This window comes from Lethenteron reissneri, chromosome 23, assembly GCF_015708825.2.
Source record: "Lethenteron reissneri isolate LAM-NWPU_2019-01 chromosome 23, ASM1570882v1, whole genome shotgun sequence".
Lineage (NCBI taxonomy): Eukaryota > Metazoa > Chordata > Hyperoartia > Petromyzontiformes > Petromyzontidae > Lethenteron > Lethenteron reissneri.
In genome coordinates, this window is record NC_083801.1 from 3575948 (window position 1) to 3603616 (window position 27669).

General features: G+C 46.3%; 1 protein-coding gene across 5 annotated transcripts in view; it reads left to right on the top strand.

Annotated features, from left to right (window-relative positions):
- Positions 1–27669, top strand: part of LOC133345861 (prestin-like) — a 102480-nt gene that overhangs the window by 18150 nt on the left and 56661 nt on the right. For all 5 annotated transcript variants that reach the window (XM_061556909.1, XM_061556908.1, XM_061556910.1 and 2 more), the window contains exons 4-6: positions 17085–17227; positions 25689–25853; positions 27096–27248. In XM_061556909.1, the coding sequence (XP_061412893.1) occupies positions 17085–17227; positions 25689–25853; positions 27096–27248 (461 nt within the window). The remainder of the gene's footprint in view (positions 1–17084; positions 17228–25688; positions 25854–27095; positions 27249–27669) is intronic.

Here is a 27669-nt window from a genome sequence, read left to right on the forward strand (position 1 = left end):
CAGTTGTACGGGTGAGGGGGCCGATACATCCCTCCAGTATTGTAAGACATTGTGCAAATAAATACGTGTGCCTTACCCCGTTGTCCACGCGTCTTCAAGAACACTTCACATGTAACGCTACCTCACGGCCGTAAGCGTAATTTGTGGTCGAAACGAGAGGGCGCGCTGGTACGCGATTTAGAAGTTAAGGGGTCGTCCATAAATGACGTCACGCACCTAGAGGGGGGGGGGGGTCAGACATTTGTGACGATGTGTGACGAGGGGGGGGAGAAATGTGACGTCACATCAAAATGCGCAACTTTAAATAAATAAATAAAGACAACACGTTCTACTTAATGAAATAGACTTTTTGATAAATGTTTCTCCTACAACATCAGAGTGTAGCGCCACATTAAATACGCACTACAATGACAATAGTTTAAAGCAATTTGAAGCATGTTTTATTTTTCGGGGGGGGGGGGCAGAGCTTTGTGACGTCATATTTGAAGGGAGGGGGTCTGACTTTTTGTGACGTCGTGTGACGAAGGGGGGCGGGGGGGTCAAAAATCGCCCAAAATCGCGTGACGTCATTTATGGACGGCCCCTAACTCTGCAACGGTAATCTCCGTGACTGTTTTAATACACGTGGGCGATCAATCGTCCATCGTTAGGACACCCCCCAAAGATGTATCCGATGGGCCCCTGGGTCTCCGCGCAACGATGCGCTTGGTTGAGAAGGGGCCCTTTGCACGTGGGAGGATTGGCTCTGAGGTGGATCAATTTGCACGGGTCCCATAGTTTCGCCCGACCATAACCCACGGGGATTTCCTCTTTGCTGGTGGGCAACAAAACTGCAACAACGTCCGTGACCTCAGCCGACCCTACCCTGAGCATCAAATGTTTAGAAGGCGGTAAGATGTAATAGTAATAGTAAAAAAAGCATTTTGCTCAAATGCGCTCTTGTTTAGTGTAAGAGATGTATGGTGTGCTGCTGGCGCTTGACACGTTTATTTGTATGGTGCACTTGACGTATGTGCGTTTATTGAATGGCGTGAGAGCAAAACCGCACTGGCTCTGTTGGACAAAAGTGTTTCAGGAGAGTGTTTAAAAAGATTTGATACGTGCATTGAGCTTGGAAATGAAATGTTGCCAACGATGAAAAAGTGGGTGTTTTTTTAAAATAAATAGAACACCCTGTATTGCTGCTCTTGATACGGCAGATACATTTGTCAAAGTTACATTAATTACCAACGATAGGCATTGATATGGACTTCGGGTCAAGTGTGCCATGCATTAAACAAGTCAACGGCATACATCATACAGTTCGGACACGATACAAGGGTGAGTATATAACGCGGAATATTTTAGTAGAATACTTCCTATTCCCAATATTGTTAAAGTGCAATGCATTCACTGCGAAGTGAATTAAACTCTGAAGTGAATGCATTGCGCTCTTAACAGTACCCAAGTTTGACTTGGGCATGGAACCACAGGGGGCAGACGCATGCATTTCCACACACGTGTATGTCCCCCCTCCTCCTGCCCCCACACTCCCACCCCACCACGATGCCTGTGGATACACAGCTACACGTGTGTGTGTGCGTGTTATTTGAGCGGGAGTGTAATGCTAAGCGAGCTGCTCTATGTATGCGTGGATGTATGTTGAACTTCTTTCACACCGTACGTAGCCAACCTGAACCGGTGCTGTCCCCCCCCCCCCCCCGAGGTCGATTCAGCCTCAAATGAGTACCTAGTGCGATGTGTACATGTAGCCACTAGGGAGACAAAGGCGGCCAGGCGTGGTGCTGGCAACCAGACCTCCTCGTGTGCCGGTCCGGCCTTCATTGATGCTCGCGAACAGCACTTGCCCCAACAGTCTGTTAAGCCTATACGGGGTGTTCTTTGTTTGCTCAATTTAGGGACAACATATTTATCATCATTATTTTCAAGGGCCATGACCCAGATTTGCTTCACTTGATGTAAATATGTGCACAGGTGCCGCGGAGGGGGGGGGGGGGACAAGCCATATGCTGTGTTATACCAAACGCTCTCATAAACTGTTTCCTACGTCCCCGCTAAACAACCGAATGCATATATTTGATTTAATGACGAGCCTACATCTGGAAGTTAAATCTCTTACTCAACCAAACTCAAGCGTGCCCAAGGTCCCTGGCCGCATCATTTGGCTGGCCCAAGCACAGACAAAGTGAGGCGCGTGCCTTCCGAGTTCAGGGCCCATTGAAACCACCAATCATGACCAGCACCGCCAGGCATGGCACAGTGGGGAGGAGCCCGAGACCCTGGGTTCAATCGTGTGATTCGTGTCTATTCAATCATATCTGTGTACAATGTCTCCTCAGTCGAACTGCATTGGGCCCTTAGGTGACTCGATATTGGCCCCCACGGTTGCTTACCACCCTATTTCAAAATTGGCCTCATGCCTCTGCCCATGGATATCATCGGAAGGGGGAGAAAAAAACAACAGTCGACAAAAACAATATCACTTCGCTGTACTGCTGTCGCCTAGCCACTCTGTAGCCCCAAGCCCACACCACTTGCTATTCCCAGGCAGTCTCCTTTACCGGTACCAAACCAGGCTCAGCCCTATTCAGCTGCAGATATTTTATTATATTTTATACGTAAAATTATGAATTGCTTATGCATTTTTTTTGGATAAGTATAAATGTATCATTACACCCGCCACAGCCAATTAGTATAAAGGTTTGTTACGTAAACAAATCATGCCAATTAGTTACAGTTGGAATGTTTGGGTCGTGGCGGGTTTAACTATACATTTATATTTATGCGATCTCACCCCAAAACAACCTCTATTATGGTTATAATTGGTCGCGAAAAGCCTACGTGTAAAATAATTTTTGTTTACATTGCAAAGAGGCAACCACAAGAAGTTACACTAGCATTAACATCACCTAAATAACCACACATCGCTAATGACCTCGTCTATAAAGCTGACCGCGAGGACCATTCCACGGCTGTCGTTTCTGGGTGTGGTGCCAAGGATCTACGTGATCATTGATTCACAACGACCGAGTCAGTTTCACTTGCGTTGTGCCAACAAGAGAGCGCTGGCCCGGAAGATGTGAGTGCAGGGATCTGTCCGGCGGGGGAAGAGGGGGAGGCAAAACAGAGAGCCCCGTTTCTAAATTGCGGCCTACGAACGGGAACTTGTTAACAACGTACATTGTGAGGTTTGTTCTGTAGAAGAGGGGAAAAAAACCCGCACAAACAAAAAGAACAACGGTTGCAGTGAAAGCAAGAACAACAAGATGCCATGAACTAAAGCTACCTCTGCAATAAAAGGGAAGCTTAACATAGAGATGCAATAGAAAACAACCGGTCTGGTAAAGCTACAAAGCTTCAACTTTAATGCATTTTCACTTGAGTGCACACCTGAAGTGGTTCCTGTAGGCATTGACCATCGAGGATGGATACTCTGTGACTATAGAGGCTTCAGTTAATTCTCCAATTTCGGCTCTTGTCTTCCTCGGGCAAGTCTACCCATCTTTGCTTTTATCGACAATGGCAAAGAAGAAACACAACTTTTTTTTACATGATGGGAAAGACATACACAAATACACAGAGACACGGAGACAGATACTTGGAGGTACCTACAGATACGAATACACCCACAGAGACACGGAGGGACCCACATGGACACGCAGACACCCACAGAGACACGGACACAACCACATAGACACGTAGACATCATTGTGCGTGAGTGGGTTCGGGCATAAGTCACAGGAAGGAATGATGGACAATGGTCAAGGTTAATGACGGAGTGGCAGCCAAGGGAAAATGGAATGCGTCCAAGGGCACGTGCCCTTAGGAGATGGAGTGATTAAATCAGTCAATGTGCAGGTTCTGGATTGTTTTGTTGCACCATAGGATCGTGAGTGATGGCTGCGGCTTGGGGAGGCCTGTATCCAGCCGTGGATTGATCTTGGTTGTACGAACCTGGTGGCCCAGGTCACGGCTAACATCAGTGGTAAATACCAAACCGGTCCTGGGCTTCTCCTGGGCTGACTCAGCCACAAAGGAGAGTACCTGGTGTGCTGTGTAAACATCGGCACTGAAGAGACAAAGGTGGTCGGGCGTGGCGCTTCCCACACCACTCCCTCGTGTGCAGTGCCGACCTTCGTGGGTGCTCGCTAACAGCAGTCTGTGAAAGGCTATACTGTGGTGGGGGGGGGGCTGTCTTTGTATGAGTGTGTGCGTGAGTATATATGTGTGTGGGTGTACGTCACCCCGTCTCCGACACGTGTATCAGAAATAAGTAATATTAAAAAAAAAACTTTTTTTGAACACGCTTTATTGAAATGTACCGTACGAGTAATGGCAGAACTCCACGACTCCATGAAGTGGCCCCGAAGCTTGCCATAACGTAAGTGACAGTGGTGATTTACAGCCAACGTCAGTTGAGCGTGGACAATTAGACCCAAGGCAAAACATAAAATATAAAAAAAGATTGTAACATTTTTTGTTATTTTCTTTTTTATGATAGAATATAGTATTGTCATCAGTATGACATAAGTATATCAAGTTTGATGTCGATACCACATTGGGAAGTGGGTTAAAATTGAGTTAAGATTTGAGGATACAACAACAGAGTGAGTTAATAGAAAGCGTGTAAAAAAAACAATCTGGCGCCTCCTGTGAGCCCCCCCCCCACTTTAGAAGTGAGACGCGCGCAGATGACGAGGTTACTCGCACACACGCCCACAAAGACAACGACCATCTGTGCAGATGTTACCCAGGTAGCAGGGTTCCATAACGCAGAGCCATAACCACGAGTATCAATGAAGGTCTGCCAAAACCGCCGGCGCCGCTCATTGATCTTAGGATTCAGCAATTCATACAGCGCCTGCACGTGAACTGATTCAATTAAAGGCCGACCGAAACTGAATTTCTGGATTCGGCCAAAACCGAAACCAGACCGAAAGTAAAAAATTGACTTTCGGCCGAAACCGAAGCCAAAACCGAAAGTTTAACTTCACTTTCGGCCGAAACCAAAGCCGAAACCTAATGTTTAACTACACTTTCGACCAACACCGAAACAGAAAGGTATATAACCGAAGTTACCGAACACAAGATTTATGAAATACTAGCTTTACTACCCGGCTTCGTCCGGGACTTGGATTCACCACGGCCAGCCGCCTTTGTCTCCCCAGTGGCGATGTTGACACACCACACCACTTACTCGTTTGAGGCTGAGTCGACCTAGGAGAGGCCCACTGAGCTGTATAACTCTTTTTTCAAAAGTGACCTGGTCACAAATGATAGCTCAACGAAGTGGCTGATCACGTGGACATTTCTAGTAGGCAAATACTCTAAATGCATGCTAATTCTAAATGAATTAGCATGGGAAGAGACGCAAACTCCAAATATACAGGCGTCAGGGTCAGGATCGCACCCACGACCTACATATCAGGCGGGGTAGTTAACGTCTCCTAGCCACCGTGGTACTCCAAATCAATATTGCAGAGAACGAGTACAGCAGGGTTCATGAGGAACATTGCACAGCTAACAAAGGTCGTAAAGGAAACACACACGGCGAATAAAAAACTATTGGTGCACATATATTGAGCAGAAGAGGTGCCAGAAAAGGTTAGGTGCATGTGCAAGTAAGCTCTAGATTTTATTATAACGGTGACACAAGCACACGTAAATTGAAAAAGACAGGGCAAACATATGGGAGCAAGGCCCCAGAAAAATGTTGGTCCATGTGCATGTACGTATGCTGTGTGTTTGGTTTAATGGGGAAATAAAATAGGGAGAGGTAAGGGAGGGAACTAAGCTGCATCCCTTCTAGCCGTGACACGTCTTGCCCCAAGCCCACTAATGGAAAATAGTAAGTGTGTCATTGTCTCTTTGTCTCTGTCACCGTGCCTCTGCGGTGTCTCCATCTCCTTTGCGTCTCCATGTCTCTGTGGGTGTTTTCATGTGTGTGTCTTTGTGCTTAGAATATTTGATTGCTATAAATGGACGTGATAATCCACTTTGAGCTATAATTTGTGACCAGATCGCTTCTGAAAAAGCTATGCAGCTAAGTGGGCCTTACCTGGTAAAATGAAAAAAATATGTTTAGTCTTTTAGTTTATTGTGAATATCTGTGTCTGTATGACTCTCCGTGTCTGCGTGAGTCTCCTTCTCTGTGTCTTTGTATTTATTAAATTTTCACGTCTGTCTTTTTTCACGCCTCTGAGATAGACACAAGAAGACACGGAGATACGTATTCTTGAGTTTTTTCGGTAAGGTCACGTAGGTAAAAATTTTAAATTGAATAAAAGTTAAATAAAAATAAAATAAAAAATCACGATGTTTCGGAGGCAACACAAGCCTCCGTCTTCAGGTGGATCCGTCACAGCACGCTCGCTGTATCAAGTAAATGAGAAATTCCAAGAGATCCGACCCCGTATATATGAAGTACCGTTGATGACGCTTGGACACCGTTGTAAGGCACACGTGTTTATTCGTACAAGTAGTCACACTGCGGACATACAATACTAGAGGGGTGTATCGGCCCCCTCACCCGGATAGCTGGGAATACTCTACTAGCTACCCCTGACCTACCTCCTGGTCCTCCACTAATGGGCTAGGGGAGGCTATCTGGCCAGACACTGGTCAGTCGGGCTACGGTACCCGGAGTCCCAGAGTACTAACTCTGGTTCACGGGACCACGCCACTGGCGCGGTCCTGCGCGGCCCTGACAAGGGCGGCGTCCCAGGGGAGTCCAGGGCTCTAGCTAGTCGATCTTCTGTCTTCCCTCCTTTTACTCTAAACTCGACCCCGAGCTCTCCGGCTCATCCCCATTTATACCCCCCGGAGGATCACAACCCCCCGGGCAGCCCCCCAGGCCGCCCGGTGCGGACGTCGTTGCGGGCACCTCCCCGTGTACTCACGGAGCCCCGCCCACTGTGTTTGTTACCCGTGTGATCCTATGCATACAGCCCTACACATACAGCCCCTCTGTAACAGCCCTACATATATACTGGTTGAGGGGGGAGGAGCCAGGGCAGGCCCCTGGATAGGAGATACGTCTTTGAAGTATTAAGTGTTTCAAAGATCCCCCCAACGCGATGTGTTAAAGACTTCCAATTATGGGCACATTTTCTTTGACGAGTGGAGTTACGTGGCAAATGACTCCTAATATCTGTTATTTTCCACGATGTTTTCTTCCTGCGTTTAAGTGGAGTAAATTTGCAGATAACCACCGTAGATAATAGGATCCAAGATATTTGGTCCTCCATATTATGGCGGTTTAGAAGAGTTCCGAACCGAGTGGAGAAACGCAGACGTCCAAAATAAACACTTAATTCGATATCCACACATCGCACCTCCCGGCTTTGACATGCCTCGAAGAGACTGGTGAAAAAGTCAACCACAACAGAACATCAACAGGCCGATGTGCAACGCCTTCGTCAATGTAAAATTACAGACACGAGCCACAGCCAGTGCGGGATTCTCCTAGTAGCAAAAGTAGCTACATATATAGCTACGGGCTCCCCACTTAAGGACAACGCACTAAATGCTTTCAAGCTATTAATTTCGGTTCAGTGATTCTGCGCTTGTTCTATTACTACAGTACTATACTGCCTTCAACTTTGATGAACGATTTGGTGTTTAAGATTAGTGATTTGTCGTATTAGCTGGCTATATAGCAAATGAAAAAAATACAATTACTATGCAAGTGCAGTGTGCCAATTCACAGACACAAGTAGGAGGTACTCTCTCTCTTTTATTCCAGCCTTTACAGCCTTAGGGGATAACCATACACCGGGTCGGGACAGCCAACATGCTGTCAGACCCACAGCTTCAAGAGAGTGAGGATCACAACAACGACGGCACAACGAGATCCACTCCAGATCGCAGCAGCTCGCATTATATCCTGAACAGCGTGGCCAGGCTCCGCCCTCGGCCCCGCACCCCTCTGGATCCCCCAGATGGCTCCGTACCTTGCCCACAGGTGCAACTGGTAAAACGGGCTGTTGCCCCTAATTCTATTGTCTACCAATCTCCCAGCGGCACGCGCTCCAGTGACTCATTCCACGTCACTACATCACCCCCCCCCCCCCCCCCCCCCGGGAAAAAAGAAAAACAGCCGTCCCGGCTGCTGACCTCCATACATTGCGCAGCGGGACAACGAACACCGCAATATCCATGCAACACTTCGCAATGCATGGCAACAATCCAGCCCCCAAAATAACAGCAACCCAACGACGAGTAAGGGCGGTCATCTGAACCGAACTGTTTTGGAACAGGTCCTTGTCACCGGTCCCTCGTATTTGGTACGGGTCCCCCAGGGACCCCGGGGGTGACTCGCAGCTGGCCCAATGGGCGCGGTCCCCCCGGGGATGAAGATGGAGAAGAGGAAGAAGCAGGTGGCGGTTGTACCGTCCACCCCAGTCCGCCTGTCGGCAGCCTCCTAACCTCAATTACCTCCACCGCATTCTCCCGTACGTTAAAAAAGAAATGGGGAAAATTTGATAGAGGCATGAGGGGCCATTGTCTAGGCCGCAAAAACTCCCGAACGTGTAGGTCCCAATCGGACTCTGCCTCATTGACTTGTTGGCACAACATGGATGTACAGTGAGGGAAAAAAGTATTTGATCACCTGCTTATTTTGTACGTTTTGCCCACTGACAAATAAATGATCAGTCTATAATTTTAATGGTAGGTTTATTTGAACAGTGAGAGACAGAATAACAACAACAAAAATCCAGAAAAACACAGGTCAAAAATGTTATAAATTGATTTGCATTTTAATGAGGGAAATAAGTATTTCACCCCTCTGCAAAACATGACTTAGTACTTGGTGGCAAAACCCTTGTTTTAAAGCTTTCGTGACTGCACGGATTCATCTTCTTGGTTCTTTCGGTAAAGTCACTTAGAAGGGAAGTATTAAAATAATAAAAATTAAACATAATAAAATATTTCTCACGACGTTTCGGCCACAACGCAAGCAGCCGTCCTCAGGTGAAACCAGGTCTGTCGAGGCAACAGCATCTGAATGAAACAGCACACGTGCTTGGAGCATATATATAAGCTGGGTTGGAAGGGGGGGGGGAAGGGCGCCTTGACAAATGAATTTGCATATCAAAAGGAATTTAGCATATTTATGGGAAATGCATGTATGTGATTAGTACTACTTATGTCCGTGCATTATGCAGGATTAGCAGCATCCAAGGGAGGGGATATGGGAAATGCAGGTATGTGATTAGTACTAATTATGTCCGTGCATTATGCAGGATTAGCAGCATCCCACGGCGCGTAACACAATAGCGCTGCTCTGCAGGGGACAGAACCCGGCTACCGTAAGCGAACACGCTCTCCACCCCATTCTCCACCTGCAACAACACGGCGCCGATCCCGGTATCACAGGCATCTGTATCCAACGTAAACGGCAAGGAGAAATCGGGGTATCAAAGGGGGGGGGGGGGGGGGAGTGCGTTCACAAGGCCAACCGCTGCAGATGTTCCTGTAACGTGTGGCCAAAGACAATTATGTCATCCAAATAGATTAGACATGACTCCCATTGGAGCCCCGACAGTACCAACTCTATAAGTTGCTAGAACGTGGCCGGAACCGAGTGAAGCCCCATCGGAAGCATGTTAAATTGAAACAGCCCTTGCGGTGTCCGGAATGCGGTTTTGGGTGTTGAACTTTCATCCAGGAGCAACTGCCAAAACCCTGACAATAGATCCAGGGTGGAGAAAAACTGCGCCCCCAACAAGGCATCCAACGAATCGTCCATCCATGGGAGCGGATACGCGTCCGCCACCGAGACCTTATTCAATTTCTGAAAGTCCACACAGAACCACAAACTCCCGTCCTTGTTTTTAACCAGAATAATGGGAGCACCCCATGGGACTGTTTAACGGGGAGATTATATCGGCGGCCAACATCAAGTCGACTACCTGACTAGTGTAGTCCTTTTCCTTCAGACTAAACCAAAATGAGTTTATGAAAGGGAGTGGCGCCACCCATATCAATATGGTGACGCATCAGGGACGTGAGGCCCACATTGAATTTACCCTTACTAAATACATCGGAGAATTCCCGAAGCAATGCCCGCAACTCGCCCCTCTGCTCCCACGGCAAATCCGGATTACCCATGTACAACGGATCCATCCACGTGTCATCCAACATCGCTTCCCATTCAACCGCTGCCATGACTGAGTGGTTACATTATCCGTATCCTTACAACACGCAGCCGTTGCGTGGGCCAACACCATTCCAGCCTGTATGACCGCGGTATCCAGCCCAGCATTTAATACTTGCAGGAAGGGCTCCTGATCTATTGTCTGAGCCCCTATGAAAGTGAGCCCACAAACTGCTCTATGCGAAGGGGTCAAGAGAACCCCAACCCCAGGTGATTTTCTGGTCGAGCCGCTTCTGCAGCCTCAAGGGTACGAGCATCCATGCACCCGGGGGAACCCTAACCGTTTCACGCACCAGGGCCCGAACCATAGCGTTAGCCATACACCCAATAGGGGACTCCAAAAACCGATGCCCCGGCAGTAACTCCACACAACCCTGGTCAATTAAACTTTGGAGGGGCATCCTCTTAAAAGAAAAAATCTGTCCCCAATAAACAAGGCACCACCAATGAACGTGAAGCCAACACCGGCCCGTCCTTTCAATATCGCCAATCCGTATCGATGCCTTTATTTGGCCCACTTCCTAAACTGCCGCCATTAGCGGCAGCACACGGATTTATCCACCGGACTAAGGCAACTCGGAAACCATGGTGGCAGATGCCCCCATATATATGAGCATCATTACCTGAACACCCTGCACAAATCCACACACGGTGGATGATCTTGCTCCCGCTGCCATGACACGGTGTGCCAGTGCGGTCCATTGCCCAGACCCGCGTGTCCAACCATCATACAACTGAAGCACCACCTTCGTACCCCGTATCCCTATGAGGGGCGATGGCGTCTGCACCCAACACCGACTGTAATGGGGATGCATGAGGTGGCTGTGTCGGCCAGGTGTGTGACACATCGCGACCTGCCTTTGGACCCAGAAGAGCGGAGGCCGGCAGGGTGGAGGATGGCGAAGCCAGGAAAAACTGCCTCAAATCAGCATGGCAGTCCCTGGAGTTGTGGCCCGGCAGGCCACACCTGAAGCAGGTAACAGGGCCCCGCCATGGCGGAGGCAAGGTCCCCCCCCCTGCTGGTCCGTCGTCGTCCCGCTCCGACTCTCCCCCGTGGGTTCCAACCACCCGATGCGCAGACCCAGGGAGACTCTTGGTGCTCCTGGTCGCCCTTTTCTCTCGGAAATCCAGCCCCGGCCGCCACCCCGGCACGTCATCGCAGGTTACAATGGGCCTGGATTAATTGGGCTACCTATGATCGAGGACAGGTCATCCTCCTGTGGACGGCAAAACATAACCTTTCATTTCCTGAGCCAGTGTCAACAGGACCAGAGAATCCAGTCCTGCCCACTCCATCCCTGGGATCGCATCTTGGACCAGTGACAGGAGTGCACTGCGGAAGGCAAGGGGGCATCTCGGTCTCCCCCCAACTCCGCATCACAAATTCCACCACGCTTTGGACAGCGGGTCAAAAATTGCCGTCAACTGGCCGTACGCCTGACGCAGCGTCGTTCTGTCTTCCTCGGGAATGGAAAAAAATTCCGCCAAGGCTGCGTTGTCCAGCGTGGTGGAAAGAATACATAGCGCCTCCGCATCGGACCACCCTGTGAGCTTGCAAGTGGTGGCAAACCACTGCCGGAAGGCCACCCAATCACCCCCCGCAGTCGAAAATTATTTAAGAAATAGCAGCCGCTGCGCGAGTGAAGGCGCCACCAGATGAGCCGTCCGCGGCAGGTTACTTTCGGCAGGACTTGATACCCGCCCTTGGTTGGCAGTGACTGCGGAGTCGCCTGTTCGCTGCCCCCGATTCGCAGCCCCCTCCACCAGCTCTGCTTTGCCCAGCTGCCCCACTAGTGCCGTCACCACGGAGAGTAGCTCCACGATGCACGCCGAGTACCCGTAGCCCTTCTCCAGCCGGCGGCGGCGCAGGATCATCGTCCTCCACCCCCTGCCCCACCGGGACCGCCACTCCGGGACCCCCCGCTGGTGTCTCGACTGCCGGGGCTGCCCGAGAACCCTCCTCGCCATCGTCCTCTTCACTCGAGGATGTTTCGATGAGAATCATCCTCTTTGTGGATTCTGCCATAGCCTATTTCCCTCTCAAGGATTCGAAAGGAAAAAAAAGAAAATTCCTAACAACCCTAAAATATTATTTTGGTTCTTTCGGTAAAGTGCATCGATTACAAAAAAAGAGGAATATTGCCATCCTAAATCACAACATTTTGGAGCAAGAGTTCGCGGTCGAAGAAAAAAACTCATTCGTCTGTTCTCTGTGGCAGAGGACTTTCCCAAGCTTGGTCCACTTCATCCCGTGCCAAAAGGGGGTGGAGGGCACTGCCATTTCTCATTTGCGGCTTTGCTGCCTATTTTTACTTTTTCTACCTCCACCACGCTATCGATCAGCCTCCTGGCGAGGTGATATACGTCGACGGGTGTCATATTGGTACCCTTAATCATCCGTCCATGCATCTTCCACAGGTCCTCTTTTATGGCCCCTACAATGGCCCATGTCTGAGCCCAAGCCCCTCCTGCCTTCTGTCGGAATACTCTAAATAATATTTGGCATTGTAACCTTAACCGAATAAAAACGAGTCAGTAGAGGATGGCATAGCTCCCACACTTCCTGTGCAAAGGGGCACTGCACAAGGGCGTGAGCCATACACATCCAAATCGCAGCCTCTCGAGCATTTGGGGGTATGAGCTATATTGCGGGTATACATGAACCTCCTGCATTCTAACCTGTCCCAGGCTGCCAGCCAGGATAAGTCCCGTTGCCTTTTCCTTAGGGCCTCAGATGTCACGTTCTTCCAAATTTGTTCGTGCATGGCACTCCGTGAACCTGGCACCTCTGTACAGGCCTCCCTCTTGTTCATCTTGGCAAGGACTCCTCTTGGGCACCACGACCCCCGTACCGGCTCATATTCTGTAATATATTTGTTGACAACGGCACTCAACCATCCCTGCGTCCAAGCAAGGGGCGTGCCGTGCGGCAATGAGGCCATCCCTAGTCTCCGCAGGAGTCATGCCAGTTTGTAATGTAAACAATGAGGCCTTCACCTGGGGCCCATTGGAAAAAACAAGTGTAACGTATCACAAACAAAAATTGTTGTGAGGGCACGCGTGACATTATGGGCACCCCTCCCACCATTCGCGACGCTTTTGTACATCGTTTCCATTTTCACTCGGTCCATCCCACCTCCCCAGATGAACCTAAAAAACATTCTCTTTTTCTCGCTATTTGCGCGCCCGGCAGGAATACGAAGGCCAGATAATCGAGTGCTGGTAGTATTTCTACTTTCAGAACCAGGATCCTTCCTTCCATTGTAAGGAACCTGTTCGTCCATCTGACCAGCCTGCCCTTTACTGCCTTCATCCTTTCTTTCCAATTTCTCTTTGCCGAGTCCTCCCGGTAGAAGGCAACCCCCAGCATCCTGATCCCTTCTGCCTGTACTTTTATCCCTGGTGGGCGGCCCTCGAATTGCCTGGGGTCACCCAAAATCATCATCTCACTCTTTTTTACATTAACCTTGGATCCTGAGGCCAAAAAGAAACGATTCGCGACCTTTAGTACCTCCCACACTGAGGATACATCCCTACAGAAAACCACGACATTGTCTATGAACATGGCTACTTTCGCCTGTTCTCTGCATCCTGGGATGTGCACTCCCCTAATCTTCTGGTTATTTCTAACTGTCTGGGCAAAGAACTCCATACACATTATGAATAAGACGGGTGACATGGGACATCCCTGTCTCACTCCTGACCCAACTGGCATCACCTCCGAAAGGACCCCGTTTATCAACAGTCTGCCAGTGAGCTTATGATATAGTTTTCGTACCCAGCCTACCAATTGCTCCCCTACCCCCATGCGCGTCAGTACTGAAAACAAAAAATCGTGTGAGATGCGATCGAAGGCCTTCTCTTGGTCTAAGCTCAGGAGTCCCAGGGGTCCTCCCCCCTCTATTGTGTGCACCTCATTGCCCTCCCCCACCGACCTCCGTCCTCCAGGTCGTCACATCGCAGCCTTGTCCGCCTCGGCAGCAGTCGACCCGGCCCAGTCGCCTTGGCTCACCCCGACAGCGTGGTCGGTCTCCATGCCCCCCTGAATTGGCAAGGCAACCTCTGGCCTGACGGTTAGTTGCCCTCGCAGGTACTCGGACAGGTATGCAGACAGGTACGCAGGCAGGCTCGGTTGGCAGGAAAACGATCTCGACTATTGACTATTTAAAAGTTTTTATTAATTTCTCAACCCTGGACAGTCCACTGCCCCGGACAGCCAAAAAGAAACCATGACCACAACCCACACAGGGGATCTTATCGTGACATCAAGTGCCCTTACCACACATCCAGTGCACCGATTATGAAACACGAGTAATAATGCCATCTTAATCACAAACTTTTGGAGCAAAAAGTTCACGGTCGCCAAAGAAAAAACAAGAAAAATTCGTCCATTCTCTTTGTGGCGGAGGGCATTCCCAAGCTTGGTACACTTCATCCCGTGCCACACGGGGGTGGAGGCCACCGCCATTTCTCATTTGTGGCTTTGCTGCCCATTTTTACTCTTTCCACCTCCACCACTCTTTCGATCAGTCTCCTGGCTAGGTGGCATACCTCGACGTATGTCGTATAGGCGCCCTTAACCACCCGCCCACTTGCCTTCCACAGGGCCTCTTTTATGGCTCCTATGACTATCCCAATGACGAGTTCCACTCCAGATCGCAGCAGCCCCAACTGTGAGTCGGAGCTCGCCTTATGTCCTGAACAGCGTGGTCAGGTGCCGCCATCGGCCTTCCCCGCACCCCTCTGGATCCCCCAAATGGCTCCGTGCCCACAGATGCAACTGGTAGAACGGGCTGTTTCCCCTAATTCTATTCCTACCAATCTCCCAGCGGCACGCGCTCCAGTGACTCATTCCACGTGCGTACACAAGTAAAAAAATGTCTGTTGATATTTATGTTTTTATTTATTTATTTGGGGCCCCCTTTATGACATATGCTATAGGCCCCGCACTAGCTTAATCCGACACTGGCCACAGCGGTGAAATTGTGGCCATGCGACTCAAGCTACGGATCGTGCTGCAGAGCCACTGCAGTCTGTGCTTCTTCGAAAGAGTAAAAACTAAATTAAAACAAACCTGCTACTAAAGCCCTCTTGTGGGTAGCAGACCCCCCCATTGGCATTCAACTGTTGAACATATTGGCATACACAAGAATAGATTAGAGGAGTTCTCCTGTACTGCGTAATTTCCCTTCATTATACATTCAAACGTGCTTATTAGCAAGCCTATGTTAACATTATTATCTATTAAAGTCTTATTCTTCTTGATAGACCTCCAATTATCTCTTGAGAAAAAAACATATTTTCATGAAATCGCTTCCTGAAGGTGGCACCATCCATCCATGCACAGACTTTATGGTTTCTCGTACTGTAACGAGTAGAAAGGTTGCATCTGTGAATGTCCCTGATGCGCCGTGTATTGCAATATTGGGAATGATTTAAAGTTGGCGAAGGGTGATGCGTTCCACGAGCATTTGAACATGCACACACAGTGGTGCCATCCTTGATAGTCTCGTCGCCAAGGACATTAATTGCAGAGTGTGCAGCCGGGGAATTCTGCGCATGCACTGATCGAGAAGAGACCTGTCCTGTGAATATCATGAATATGGGACAGAGATCATCCACAAGGCATACTCGGGACAGTTAGCAGATCCCAGCACTAATGAGTCCTTGGCGGTGTGATCCCGTGCCTTGAAGCATGAGGATGCATGCCCGTCGCATCCTTTCCCCAAATCTACAAAGAGCCATCGGTGAACATTATTAGCATTTCCAGAGTGTAAGGATGGGAGGAATTCTCTTAGTGAATCAATTACAGGCATAACAGAAGTGAGGGTGGTGTAATGAAGGAGTATGGGTTGATGAGAACCATTATCTTTGTTGATGAGTAGTCATTACCCGTCGCTGTTTTGTGTGTGTCGGAATGTCTTAATATTTTTCTTACCATGAATAAAAATTTCAATGTTGTTTGTTTTTGAAGGCATACTACTTTGATATTATTCTTCATTAAACTTTACATATTATTACAGGAAATACCTAAGGCTTCCTTTGCAGTTTAAAAAAATATAGGTTTGCAATGCAATGCATTATGTATGTGAATGCGGATATTTTTGTTGCATATCCGCATTTGTTTGGTTTTCAAATCGAACTTTTGTCGTATTTGGATACAATTTTAGCGCCAGGAGACTAACATATGATGGAGAAATATATATTTATTTAAATTTTAGAAACTCCAGACAATTATTTTTTACAAAGAGTGAAAGGGAATTGCATGTTGGAAGGAGTTTATTTTGTGTAGGTCTGCTGATTAAATATAAATAAAAACCTTCACTCGGGTTCCAAACTTTTCACTTACGGCTCGTGCCAAACGCGGAGCTTGTCTGAGGTCATGAGGCAGGTCTTTTTGAAAGTGTCTTCCTCCAAACCATCCAACGACTCTCCTCTCCCTATGAAATCACCTGCTCTCCAAAAGCACTGTTTATTCCTTGCACCGTGGGCTGTTCAAACGCCTCCAAAGGCATGCTCCTCTTTGACGATCATCTTCTTGTGCTTCACAGCTGCATCACTGAGCCGCTATAACATGTGTATGCATGAAATAGTTGGAACACTGCTGCGACTGCTGATGCTTTAATGAACTGGCCAGCCTGCTCTCTTTACAAATCTCAGCCTCACGTTGGCAGTTGCACCGTCTAATTCCCTTTGCTGTTTATACGGAGGATTAATGCACCCCTATGAATTGTATATTTTCAGTAAAACGTAACATTGCTTGTATAAAACTGAAATCGACATTTATAATGCAATATCATCTTACATCTTTGTTAACGTCCACACGAAATTTGCCTGTTATTGTGATAAAAAAAAAATATATAATATTCAGCCGTACGGAAACAAAAAAAAATGACCGTGCCAATTTTTTTTGTGGCCTTTCCAGGTACATTTGCCATTGTTTCGCTGATGACGGGTGGCGTGGTTGAGCGGTTTGCCTCTAATGTCACGGCAATCGACCCCCAAGAGCTGGAGTCGCAGAAGATCTCCATAGCAACCACACTTGCCGTGCTCTCTGGAGCAATACAGGTAACACGTGATCGAGTGGCAGGGTGGCCGAGTCTACTTCCAAGCTGCATGGGTGTATGCTTATCGTCACCACCACCGCCACCATAGTAATCATCATCATCTATATCATAAGTCATGCGCTATCCACTGCTGGCTGAAGGCTTCCGCGAGTAATGACCATTCTCGAACAGCAATGCCTCGAGCCGCTGGCACAATGATCTGATCTCACTGATCCATCTCTGTGATAGTTGTACTCTCCAGAGCGTTTTCTTCCTTTGGCTTGCAGTCAAAATAATAGCATGAGGGTATTTATTTACAAATGGGGGGGGGGGGGGGGGGAATCTGTGCCAATTGCTCATGTTTAAAAAGAAAATATGTCTGAAATATTCTTCATGAAGATCTACTGAGTGGTATAAATTACTTTTGAAAATAAGCCATTCTTTTGTGTTAAATTGCAGGGGATTGGCCCCCTTTCAAACTTCTGAAACCACATGGAGGCAATTTTTCACGTGTAGTGTAGGTCTATTCATCTGAATAATGGATCATGTGATGATGACATTGTCATGAAATCAGTGTCATTATCCATTAAATAATTGGGTATAATTTGAGTTGCATGATTAATGAATTCCTTCACTTAATCATTATGCTGTGGATAATTTATGTTTGCATAATCCTGCACAAATGTAAAAGAAAATAGACTTGAAAGAGTTTTCACCAAGTGCCTCTGTTTAAAAAAACACATGTTGACAAATACCAGTCAGAATCAGAATCTTTATCTATCCTGGAGGAATCCGATGCGCTATGAAGCTCTTTTTCACAGACGTCCAATAGTCCTTCAGTAGACAGACATTTAATAATGAATAAATAAATACACATTGGGCATTGTGCAGCACGCAAGGCAAGGGTGTTTATCTCCCATGCCGTGCACTACCGACTCACCCGTTTGGACGTTTGCCACCACACCATTTCAAATGTCTTTGTCAGCGAGAAACACCATTTTTTTTCGTAATTCTCTTTGGGATTGTACGATTTGCTTTATCAGCATTAATACGATGTGTTATTGTGGTGTATATTCATGCAACTTTCTGTTTTGTGGTCGTCTCCTTACCCGTACACTTTTCTGGGCATGCATGGTCAGTCAGTAGCTTAGTATAATTCACCATATTTGTTTAGCCTATGAGGTGGACTGCACAGTGCCTTTCTTGATGACCTCATAGCCAGAAGATTGAGCAGTATGCGAGTATACGCTCTCATCTATTGTGTTTTGTTTTAATATTTCAACATAGTAGTATTCATAATTATTACAATTGTTTACCCATGACAGTTTGAATTAGTCCCATGACTACTTTTTCAGCATGGTCCTGCCAAGTTGCCGTACTAGTGGGTGATGTTGTTGCAGCTGCTGCTGTGTGTAATCCCAAATGAGTAATTTGCAGGAATTTTTTCAGCAATGGGATGTTTGGCCAGTACCAGTTACAGGGAATGTTTTTAAGAATAAGTTTTCTCTTTTTTCTGGCAACAAAACAGGTGTTAGGATTTTCAAACACCAAAGTGAAACCTTTTGCAAGGAATCATGTCTGCATGAACCACAGATACTTGTGGTGAAAATACAAACCAAAAACATGCTCTGACAGGAAATGCATTATCTTTGAATCGGATTGGTCCACACCAAAGACAGCTTTCTTTAGAGCCTAGTCTCAAAGAGTGTTAGATCAGAGGACGCCAAAAGGCCTTTGGGCGTCCTCTAACACCGTTTGAGACTAAAGAAAGCTGTCTCTGGTGTGGACCAATCAGTTTCAAAGACAATGCATACACTGTCAGAGCATGTTTTTTGTTTGTATTTTCACCACAAATATCTGTGGTTAATGCAGACATGATTCTTTGCAAAAGCTTTCAGTTTGGTGTTTTAACATCCGAACACCTGTTTTGTTGCCAGAAAAAAGGGGAAAACCTATGATTATATTCTGACACTGCCAAAGGAGGCCCCATGGGGGAATGTTTTTTTTACTATCAGAAGAGACCGACAAACCCAATAGAATCCCATACAGAACTGGGGGTGGGGAGGGGGGAGACCAGGGGGTGGATATACAAACCCCACTGAGGCACGAGCGTTACGACGGCACCCCCCTGCTACCCACTAATGTTATTAATTGAGTTGCTTACCAAATTTTACAGTGAAATAAATCGCAGAACTCACTTGCATTACTATGAAACGTTCACATTTACAATGGTCACTTTGCCAGAGGTTATAAGGGCAATGAAACCATATTATATCGGAGACGCAAAAAAACAGACATATTTGACGACACCTTAACGTACTCCAGGTTTAACGTACTAAATCCGTGTTACCGCACAAATAATATCATCATTATGGTCCATGGGCAGATAGCTCGTAGGTGTCCACTGCACATTTCTGCATATATTTCCACTTTCCTTTGTCTTGTGCCAATATCCTCAAGTAGTGGCCACATCTTTCTGGCACCGATTTCTTATGTCGCCGTCAAGCCATTCTCTGTTAGGTCTTCCTCTCTTTCCGGTTCAGTCCATTTTTATGAACAAAACACTTTAACATTTCCTGTTGTTGTCCACCCTACATGTGTGTCCAAATAGTGCCAGTTTTTACTTCTCATCGCTGCCCGCATAATCAAGTCTTCTTCTGTGTGCGACCTAATTTTTTGTTAGTTATACATTGCTCGCTTCTTGGGTCCAGTTTAGATGCCAGTATCCTTCTGTAGCAATACATTTTGAACGGCAATATCTTATCTCCATCCGTATTTTATACTGCATGCATTATAACATACGCATAACGTTGGCAATCAAAGACTAATGCAGTTTTTTAAGTCACAGGAATACACTATAGAACTCCGAAAGAATTACAGCAATCAACGACCACTGTGTGAAGAAGACCCTCGTTCTGAGACCTTTGCTTCCCACCTGCAGGCAATGCAATGGCGCATTGAAGTTGGTGTTAGCACGAGTGTTGTTGTCCCTGTAAATACGATGTACATTCAATTCGTGTAGTGATGTTATAACACACAAAATAAGAGCATTTTTGCATCAGTGCCGATCATTGTCGCTGAAATTAATGGTACAGTCATTGAAAAATAAATCTACAGTAGGTGTTTACATGTTGATGTATATTCCAATTTCTGTAGTTGAAAGGTCTCGGTCTTTGAAAATAGGGTTCTCATAGCCACCAAAGGTAGTGACAGTTGCAGGATGTTGACTAAAAAGTTCATCGTGATCATCAGCTACGTGTGTATGTTGAACTTCTTTCGTACCTTACATAGCCAACCGTGCTAATCGGAGCTGCAGGGAAAGGACAACAAGCTGAACACAAAAAGCGGTTCTCAAGAAAATAATTATTAAATCTAGATTTAATAGCGCATAGCTCCAGTCGCTTCTGAATATCGGAAGGAAGAGCGTTCCAGACGGCCGCAGAGGCGTATCTGAAAGCACGCAATGCAGTGGCCGTCTTTGTTCAGTCGTTCGCCAAAATCCACTGTGAAGATGACCGGAGTTTGCGTAATGGTTTAGCTATGATCGATCCATGCCGCGTCGACGCAAGCATTTTTTTTGTGGGTAATGGAACAAAGCTTCGCCGTTCGCCACGAATTTCAGTATTCACGATATGCCCCCAGTATCTCCATAGAGTATTGGAGGCTAGCTATAATCCACCTAGCACCTGCAGACAGACGAGCTGATTTCACCACTCCATTTCCCTTGGAAGCATTCTCTCCCTTGGCTTGCACTCTTATTATTGAGCGCTGACCATCGACTCTTCTAGCAACAGTGATAATATCTCTTTTTTCAACGGTTTTACTTAACTCGATTCCTCTGTTTGTCGTGGTCAAATCTTGTAATCCAAATTTCGTCCGCTTCCCGTTGTCCAATCAATTCCACATTTTTGCACACATACTCAGATCCGGTGACAATGCATGCTTGTATCAAAATCGGCATGAATTAATCAATTAATTCGCTACTTTAAAGCAATTGACATTTTGTATGGACGGCTCATTATTTATATATATATTTGTGTAGGTTAAAAACGCCGCGGTCCCTATACTGTGGAATCGGCTCGTACAAAACGCAGGTGCCGCGCGTCTCAGGTGCCATTGACGTACTTCTCAACCGTGACTTAAACGAAGTTGTTAATAAAACCGTTGTTTTAAAAAAAAACTTTTTAAAGGAGTTTATGTAATATCTCATTTACATTTCTAGTGTAAAAAACAAACAAACGTGGTCCTGCAGCTGACCCATTCGAACGTCTCCATTGAGCGAGTACATCTCTTGTTGTGGGCAATAATCACAATAACAATGCACAGGAAATATTTATGCAAGAGAGTAAATATAAGTACAGTACGGCGGTGCCCAAAGAAACGAATTTCAAAAGATTAACACAGTGTTTGTGAGCAAAATGCCATGACTAAGAGAATGGGAAAGATCTTATGAATTTCTTTTTTTAAGAAACAGCCATTGCACAAATCTCAAATTTGGCACCGTAAAAATAGAGATGAAAATATGAACATGTGAAATGTGATTTATTGTTAGTATTGATTGAAGGAAAGTGAATCCTAATTTTCAGAAAAAAGATGCCTCCAGTTGATATGTTGCATTAAAGAATCTGCATCGTGCTGCATGTCAAATCGACATTTCTCATTAAGATTACAAATGTATAAACAGTATAATGCATCACTGCGGTAACACAAAATTGGGCATTTAATTGCATTGAAATATTGTTCTGTTCTGAAGTTTTGCCAGTAATCATTGGACTACCATTTGTTTTAAATTCATATTACAAACCTCATATCTAATGTAAGGCTGATGTGTCCTCCCTTTTTACTGTGCGCACTTTCAGGATTAAATTGGGGACTTGCAGCAAAACGTCATTAGTTTGTAGATGATTCATATTATGGGACATATGACAATAGTATTGCACCGTACATTAAAACCATGATGCATTGTTGTTTCAATACACACTGCAGTATATTTTCACATTCATAAACTAATTTAATGTGGTCATTTCATTATAACGGACGGAATATTAATGGTGGCACTCTGACACATTACTCATCTGACAATTGACAAGCTTGTGTGTTCCAGGTCCTGAAATTAAGTCACTCCCCTTCATCCTCTGAGATTGGTGAATTGAAATAAGTGGTCGGAGTGTGAATCTTCCACCAATGGCTCAGGGCTGCCACAGGAGATCAGTTTCACCGCACACTCATTGCTTGCTTGCGACAGCGGTTGCCATCATGACAGGCTATGTGGGCCCACTCGAGGAGGCACGCGAGACAATTCACGTGACGGAGGTAGTCACGTTGGGTATGATGGCCCCCCGCTTGTATGGCCACAAACGGCGCAAATGGCTCAGCGGTAGCGTGAACGGCTTGCAATTGGATGGTTGCGGAGTTAAAATCCTGGGTGGGGGGGGGGGGTGAATCAGCCCATCATCGTTTCAGGGTCAATAAAAAAAGCACCAATAGTGGGGAAGTGAACAGTGGTTTTGCTACGGACAGACTTCGTCTCGGCCACAGGAATGTGGAATTTTCACCACTCTGGCTCAGGCGTGTAAACAGTTGATAAAGCACCGCCTCAATGCTCATTTGAGCAGCAAAACATTTGCCAAGAGCCGCTTTGCATGTGTGCACTTACAATTCTGAAGCTGTGTACGTATCTATTGGATTAAAGAAATATTATTGTTTAAAAGTGTATATATACACATAAAAAAACATGTGCTGGTAGGGTTACACGGACTCTTGATAGGTCTGATAGGGGATGCCACAGCAAGCGAATGGTTGGGACCAAGCGGAGTAAGGAGACGTTCTGAAGCCCAGATCAGGGGGCGTGAACACCTTCTGTTTTTTGCAGAACCTGGCACCGGAGCCTCAATATGGGGCACCTCGACGAAACTCGCTCACTATGGGGATAACGAGAGCGAGGCAACCCAGCTTAGAGGCCTGAATGCATTGCAGACTCAGGGCGCACTCATTACACACACGAAGCACTTGTCACAATTGGACCACAATACCTTTGCTGATCTTGTCACGGGGCATAAACCATCCATGTGAACGTTGGTTATCCTCGCAGAAGCGGCTTTTAATTAACCATCGAACGAAGACGGTCACTGCATCGCGCGTTTTCGATTGCACTTCTGCAGCCGCGTGGAACGATCTTCCTTCCGATATGAGGCAGCCACTGGAGCTGATGCACTTTTAAATATAGATCGTGAACCCTTTTCTTTAGAACTGATTTTTGTGCTTAGTTTGTTGTCATTCTCCCACGCCTCCAAATAGCATGGTTGGCTACGTACGGTGCAAAAGAAGTTGAACATACATACAACCATTATGAAGCTTGTGGCGTTGATAGCTAATCAGAGCTTACGGGATAAACAAAAGTGAGCTTTTAAATCTCTACAAATGAAATGAAAGTTGGGTGCCACTTGCCTCAGCTGTCCACGGCATTGCCAAACGCAGCCTCGAACCGGACTGAATTTTGTCCGCGGTTCCAGACGCGGACAAAATCCAGACGCAGTCTGGACCGCGGCCTTGCCCTCACTCAGGTGCCTGTGACACCTTTTGACCTCTCCTTGTTCGCAAACTTACACGCGTCGTAGCTGATCCACAGTTTCAGAGATGAATGCGCGTTGGCTCAACCACGTGTGGCTTGTACCAGAAGCTCTTAGCATATTTTACTGTGCAGTAAAAAAATTGTTTTAAGATGCCGATATTTATAGGACCCGAAATAGGTGCTTTGGTCATTTGAATTGTTTCTGCGTTCATCAATCATACGCAATTTGATTTTGAAAATTGAACCAATAAACGATAATTCTGCGTTGTGGCCAGCTGACCACCTTTGGCTTGTACCAGAAGCTCTTACCATATTTTACTGCGCAGTATTTTTTTGTTTTTTTTAAAGATGCTGATATTTATAGGACCCGAAATAGGTGCTTCGGTCATTTGAATTGTTTCTGCGTTCATCAATCATACACAATTTGATTTTGAAAATTAAACCAATAAACGATAATTCTGCGTTGTGGCCAGCTGACCACCTTTGGGTATAGAATTAGAACGTCAACTGGGGCGCCAGTAAGCCTTCTGGCCACCGCGCGAGAATATCTGCTGCCTCGGCGAATTGCGGCTAACACAATAAACAAGTTAACAGAAGTTTTTAACTCCCAAAAAAACAGTGCTTCTCTCAGGTCAATCTTTCCCAGGAGTGTTTGTTTGAACGAGGACAACTCCGGGCTGGTTTTTATTTCAGAACCAACACAAACCAGCGAACCTGTTGCGATGGACAAGAGCCTTCTACGGCAATATAGCGTTTGTGCTATACACGGTATTTGTATCGTGTTCATCATGGTGGGCTGTACATCTACTTATTGTAGCTACAGCACAGCGTGAGCGAGTATACATCAGTATTCTCATTTGTGAGTAAGTAGGGTGCGTCGTTGTATTCGTTTATCGTGGAGCAGTGGCACAGTGGTTAGCATTGCATTTCGGAGTGAACCCGGTAACCTAACATGGTAACCGCGAAAGCCGGACCAGCCCGGCCCACCCCTCCTTCACCAACTTGCACGAGCCAGGATGGTGAAGTATGATCAAATAATCCTAATGACCAACGTGGCATTGAGAGGCCTTCATCCAGCAATGAATCGACCAAGGTCTGCAGAATTAACTATTTTATTGTTATCGTTTATATGAATGCGGTACATTCTATATTCAAATGTTTAACATGTGTGCATGTAAATTATTGTATTGTACATGGAAGCGTCGTATAAGTACGTAATTTGACATTGACCATTGATGACTTATTAGTGGAGCATGTTTTTCTTCAGTCATATTAAATCCATACTCTTTGGTTCTTTCGGTAAAGTCACGTAGTTAGAAAAAAAAATAGATCACGACGTTTCGATCGCCACACAAGCAACCGTCTTCAGGTGGGAGTGAGAAGTTTCCCATGAGTTTCTCACTCCCACCTGAAGACGGTTGCTTGTGTGGCGATCGAAACGTCGTGATCTATTTTTTTTTCTAACTACTTGACTTTACCGAAAGAACCAAAGAGTATGGATTTCTGCAGTCACGAAAGCTTAAAATCAAGATTCATATTAAATCCTTTAGGTGAATAGTAAAATGTAAAACGAAAGGTGTAAGGAAAAGAGTTGAACAAAGCAGCAATGTATTTCCTGTTATATATATATTCTAGAATACATTTGTTGAGCACAGGCCCAATTGATAAACATTCCAAGTGGCCAACAACACACAGCACCATTGAAATTGCAACTGATAAGAAGTAACACATTCCTCGACATGTGTTGGGTAAAAGAGACGATTGGAAGGAATTCCGTAGCCTAGCAGTGTGGAAGAAGAAGAAGAAGCAGCGGTGAAGGGAAACGTTTTGATTCCACCACGCACGAGACAAATAACGCTCTCCTCTCGAACCCGACGACGTTCCAATGCCCTCCACCGTGACGTTCCACCAGCTGATCATGTTCAGCCTGCAGCTGGGTTTCGTGGCCATCTACCTGTCGGATCCACTGGTGAGCGCCTTCACCAACGCGGCCGCCATCCACGTCCTCGTGTCCCAAATCAAGAACATGCTGGGCCTGCAGGTGCCACGCTTCTCTGGGCCCGCTTCAATTTTCATGGTACCAATGCAGACCACCTGCTGCAGCCTCCGCACTGCGCCAGGAGCACCACCGACACATTATGTGGGATCCGTTTTTGTAGAGAGAGCGCTGTAATTGTTGGCATCCTTTTTTTATTAGAAAAAAATGCGTATTAAGGAATAGCTCTTACTGGGCTTTGATTCCCCACTATTGCCTGCAAAGTGCAAACTGCCTCTTTTTTTCAAGTGGGTGCCCCCTCATGCCTGTGGGAACTGCGCTCCCGCATGCCTTCTTATAAGGTTTTTTCTCCTTTACAGGGACTTGAATGTAGGTTGTGCAGGTCCTCATTCCGGTCGAATGGGTTATAGCGTGCTTGGCTGCCACTCCATTGCTTATCAGTCGCAATTGAGCTCAACATCGGAGCTCAATGAGGAGGGCCTTCCTTTTTTTACTGTCCAGGGCTCTTTCGCAGTTATGCATGCGCTTGCTGAATCAGCAAGTGAAGTGGCCCAAGCTGCCTTTGATGTTTGATTTATAGTGGATTTTAATTGCATATTTAAATACAAATTTAATCCAGCATATAACCGGGATACATCTGTGTGCGATGGATCCTGCATTCGGCAAGAGTTTCAAGCAGTAGAGTAAGCATTACTCAATGATGATAGTTTGTAAATATTTCAGAAGCTGTGCCAAAAGCAGCCCTGGAATGATTGTTTTTAGACTGGCGAGCTCTCCAGTTATATAGAGCGAGCTTTGGGGGCACTCGTGTGATCGTGTGTGGGGTGCTGGAGCTTACGGTGTGGAGTGGTGCTATGTGGGTCCGTGGATCCAGTGCTGTTCAACAAATTAGAAAAAACCTAAAGTGATATGTTTTACGTGAAAAGTGGCGAGATCATATTCACACCAACAACGCACTTTGCTTTGGTCCTGATGTCGTTTAAAACTTTGAGAGACAATTAAACCACTGGCCTTGTTACACCATTGCCGTCGAAAGGTGCAGCCTGGGCCTTGACTCATGAGACGTTTGACGATTCAATAACCACTCAAAGTTGGAGGAGGAAAACGGCCAACGCTCTGCAACTTTGGTCAATTTCCTAAAAAAATATATAAACTCATGAATCCGGGTCTTTCTGCTCATACCATGAAGAACATTTTTTCTGGCACGTCACATTGATAGATAATTTCAAGATAAAATGTTACCGAACGTGAAAATATTTAATGAGTTCATCGAAAGTACAATGATATGTTGTTACTTGTTTGTGTTTTTTTTATGTTTTTCAGACAATGGTTGATATTTTTCAGAAGCTACCGAACACAAATATAGCAGAGCTGGTGACGTCGCTGGTGTGTTTGACTGTGCTCATTCCAGTGAGAGAGATAAACCAGCGGTACAAGAGTAAGCTCAAAGCTCCAATTCCTGTGGAACTGCTCCTGGTGAGAACCCAAGAACAGTTATAACACCCTCTAGCATACTACAGTTTTCTAAAAGTGAAAGCTAAACCATTCTACAGCAGAACCAAAGTAAAGTTAGTCTGTTAAAATACAATTTGGATTTGATATAGCATCTAAATGGAACCATATCTCAAGGTTCTGGACAAGCCAACGGGACATGACATTTGGCGGAAAGAAGATATCGATGATTAGTTTGTTTTATCAAGAGAAAAATACGTAGAGGATAAGAGGAAAGTTGTGAGGAATTATATGAACGGGTGTCAGGGAGCCAACAGCACAGATGGCCGGGGACAGGACATTGCAGACCCTAAGGGCAGTGGAGGGGAATGATCGATCTCCGCTTGAGCAAAGGTTGACTGGGGCTTCAACTGAAGGTTGATGGAGGAGAGAGTGCATGGAGGGG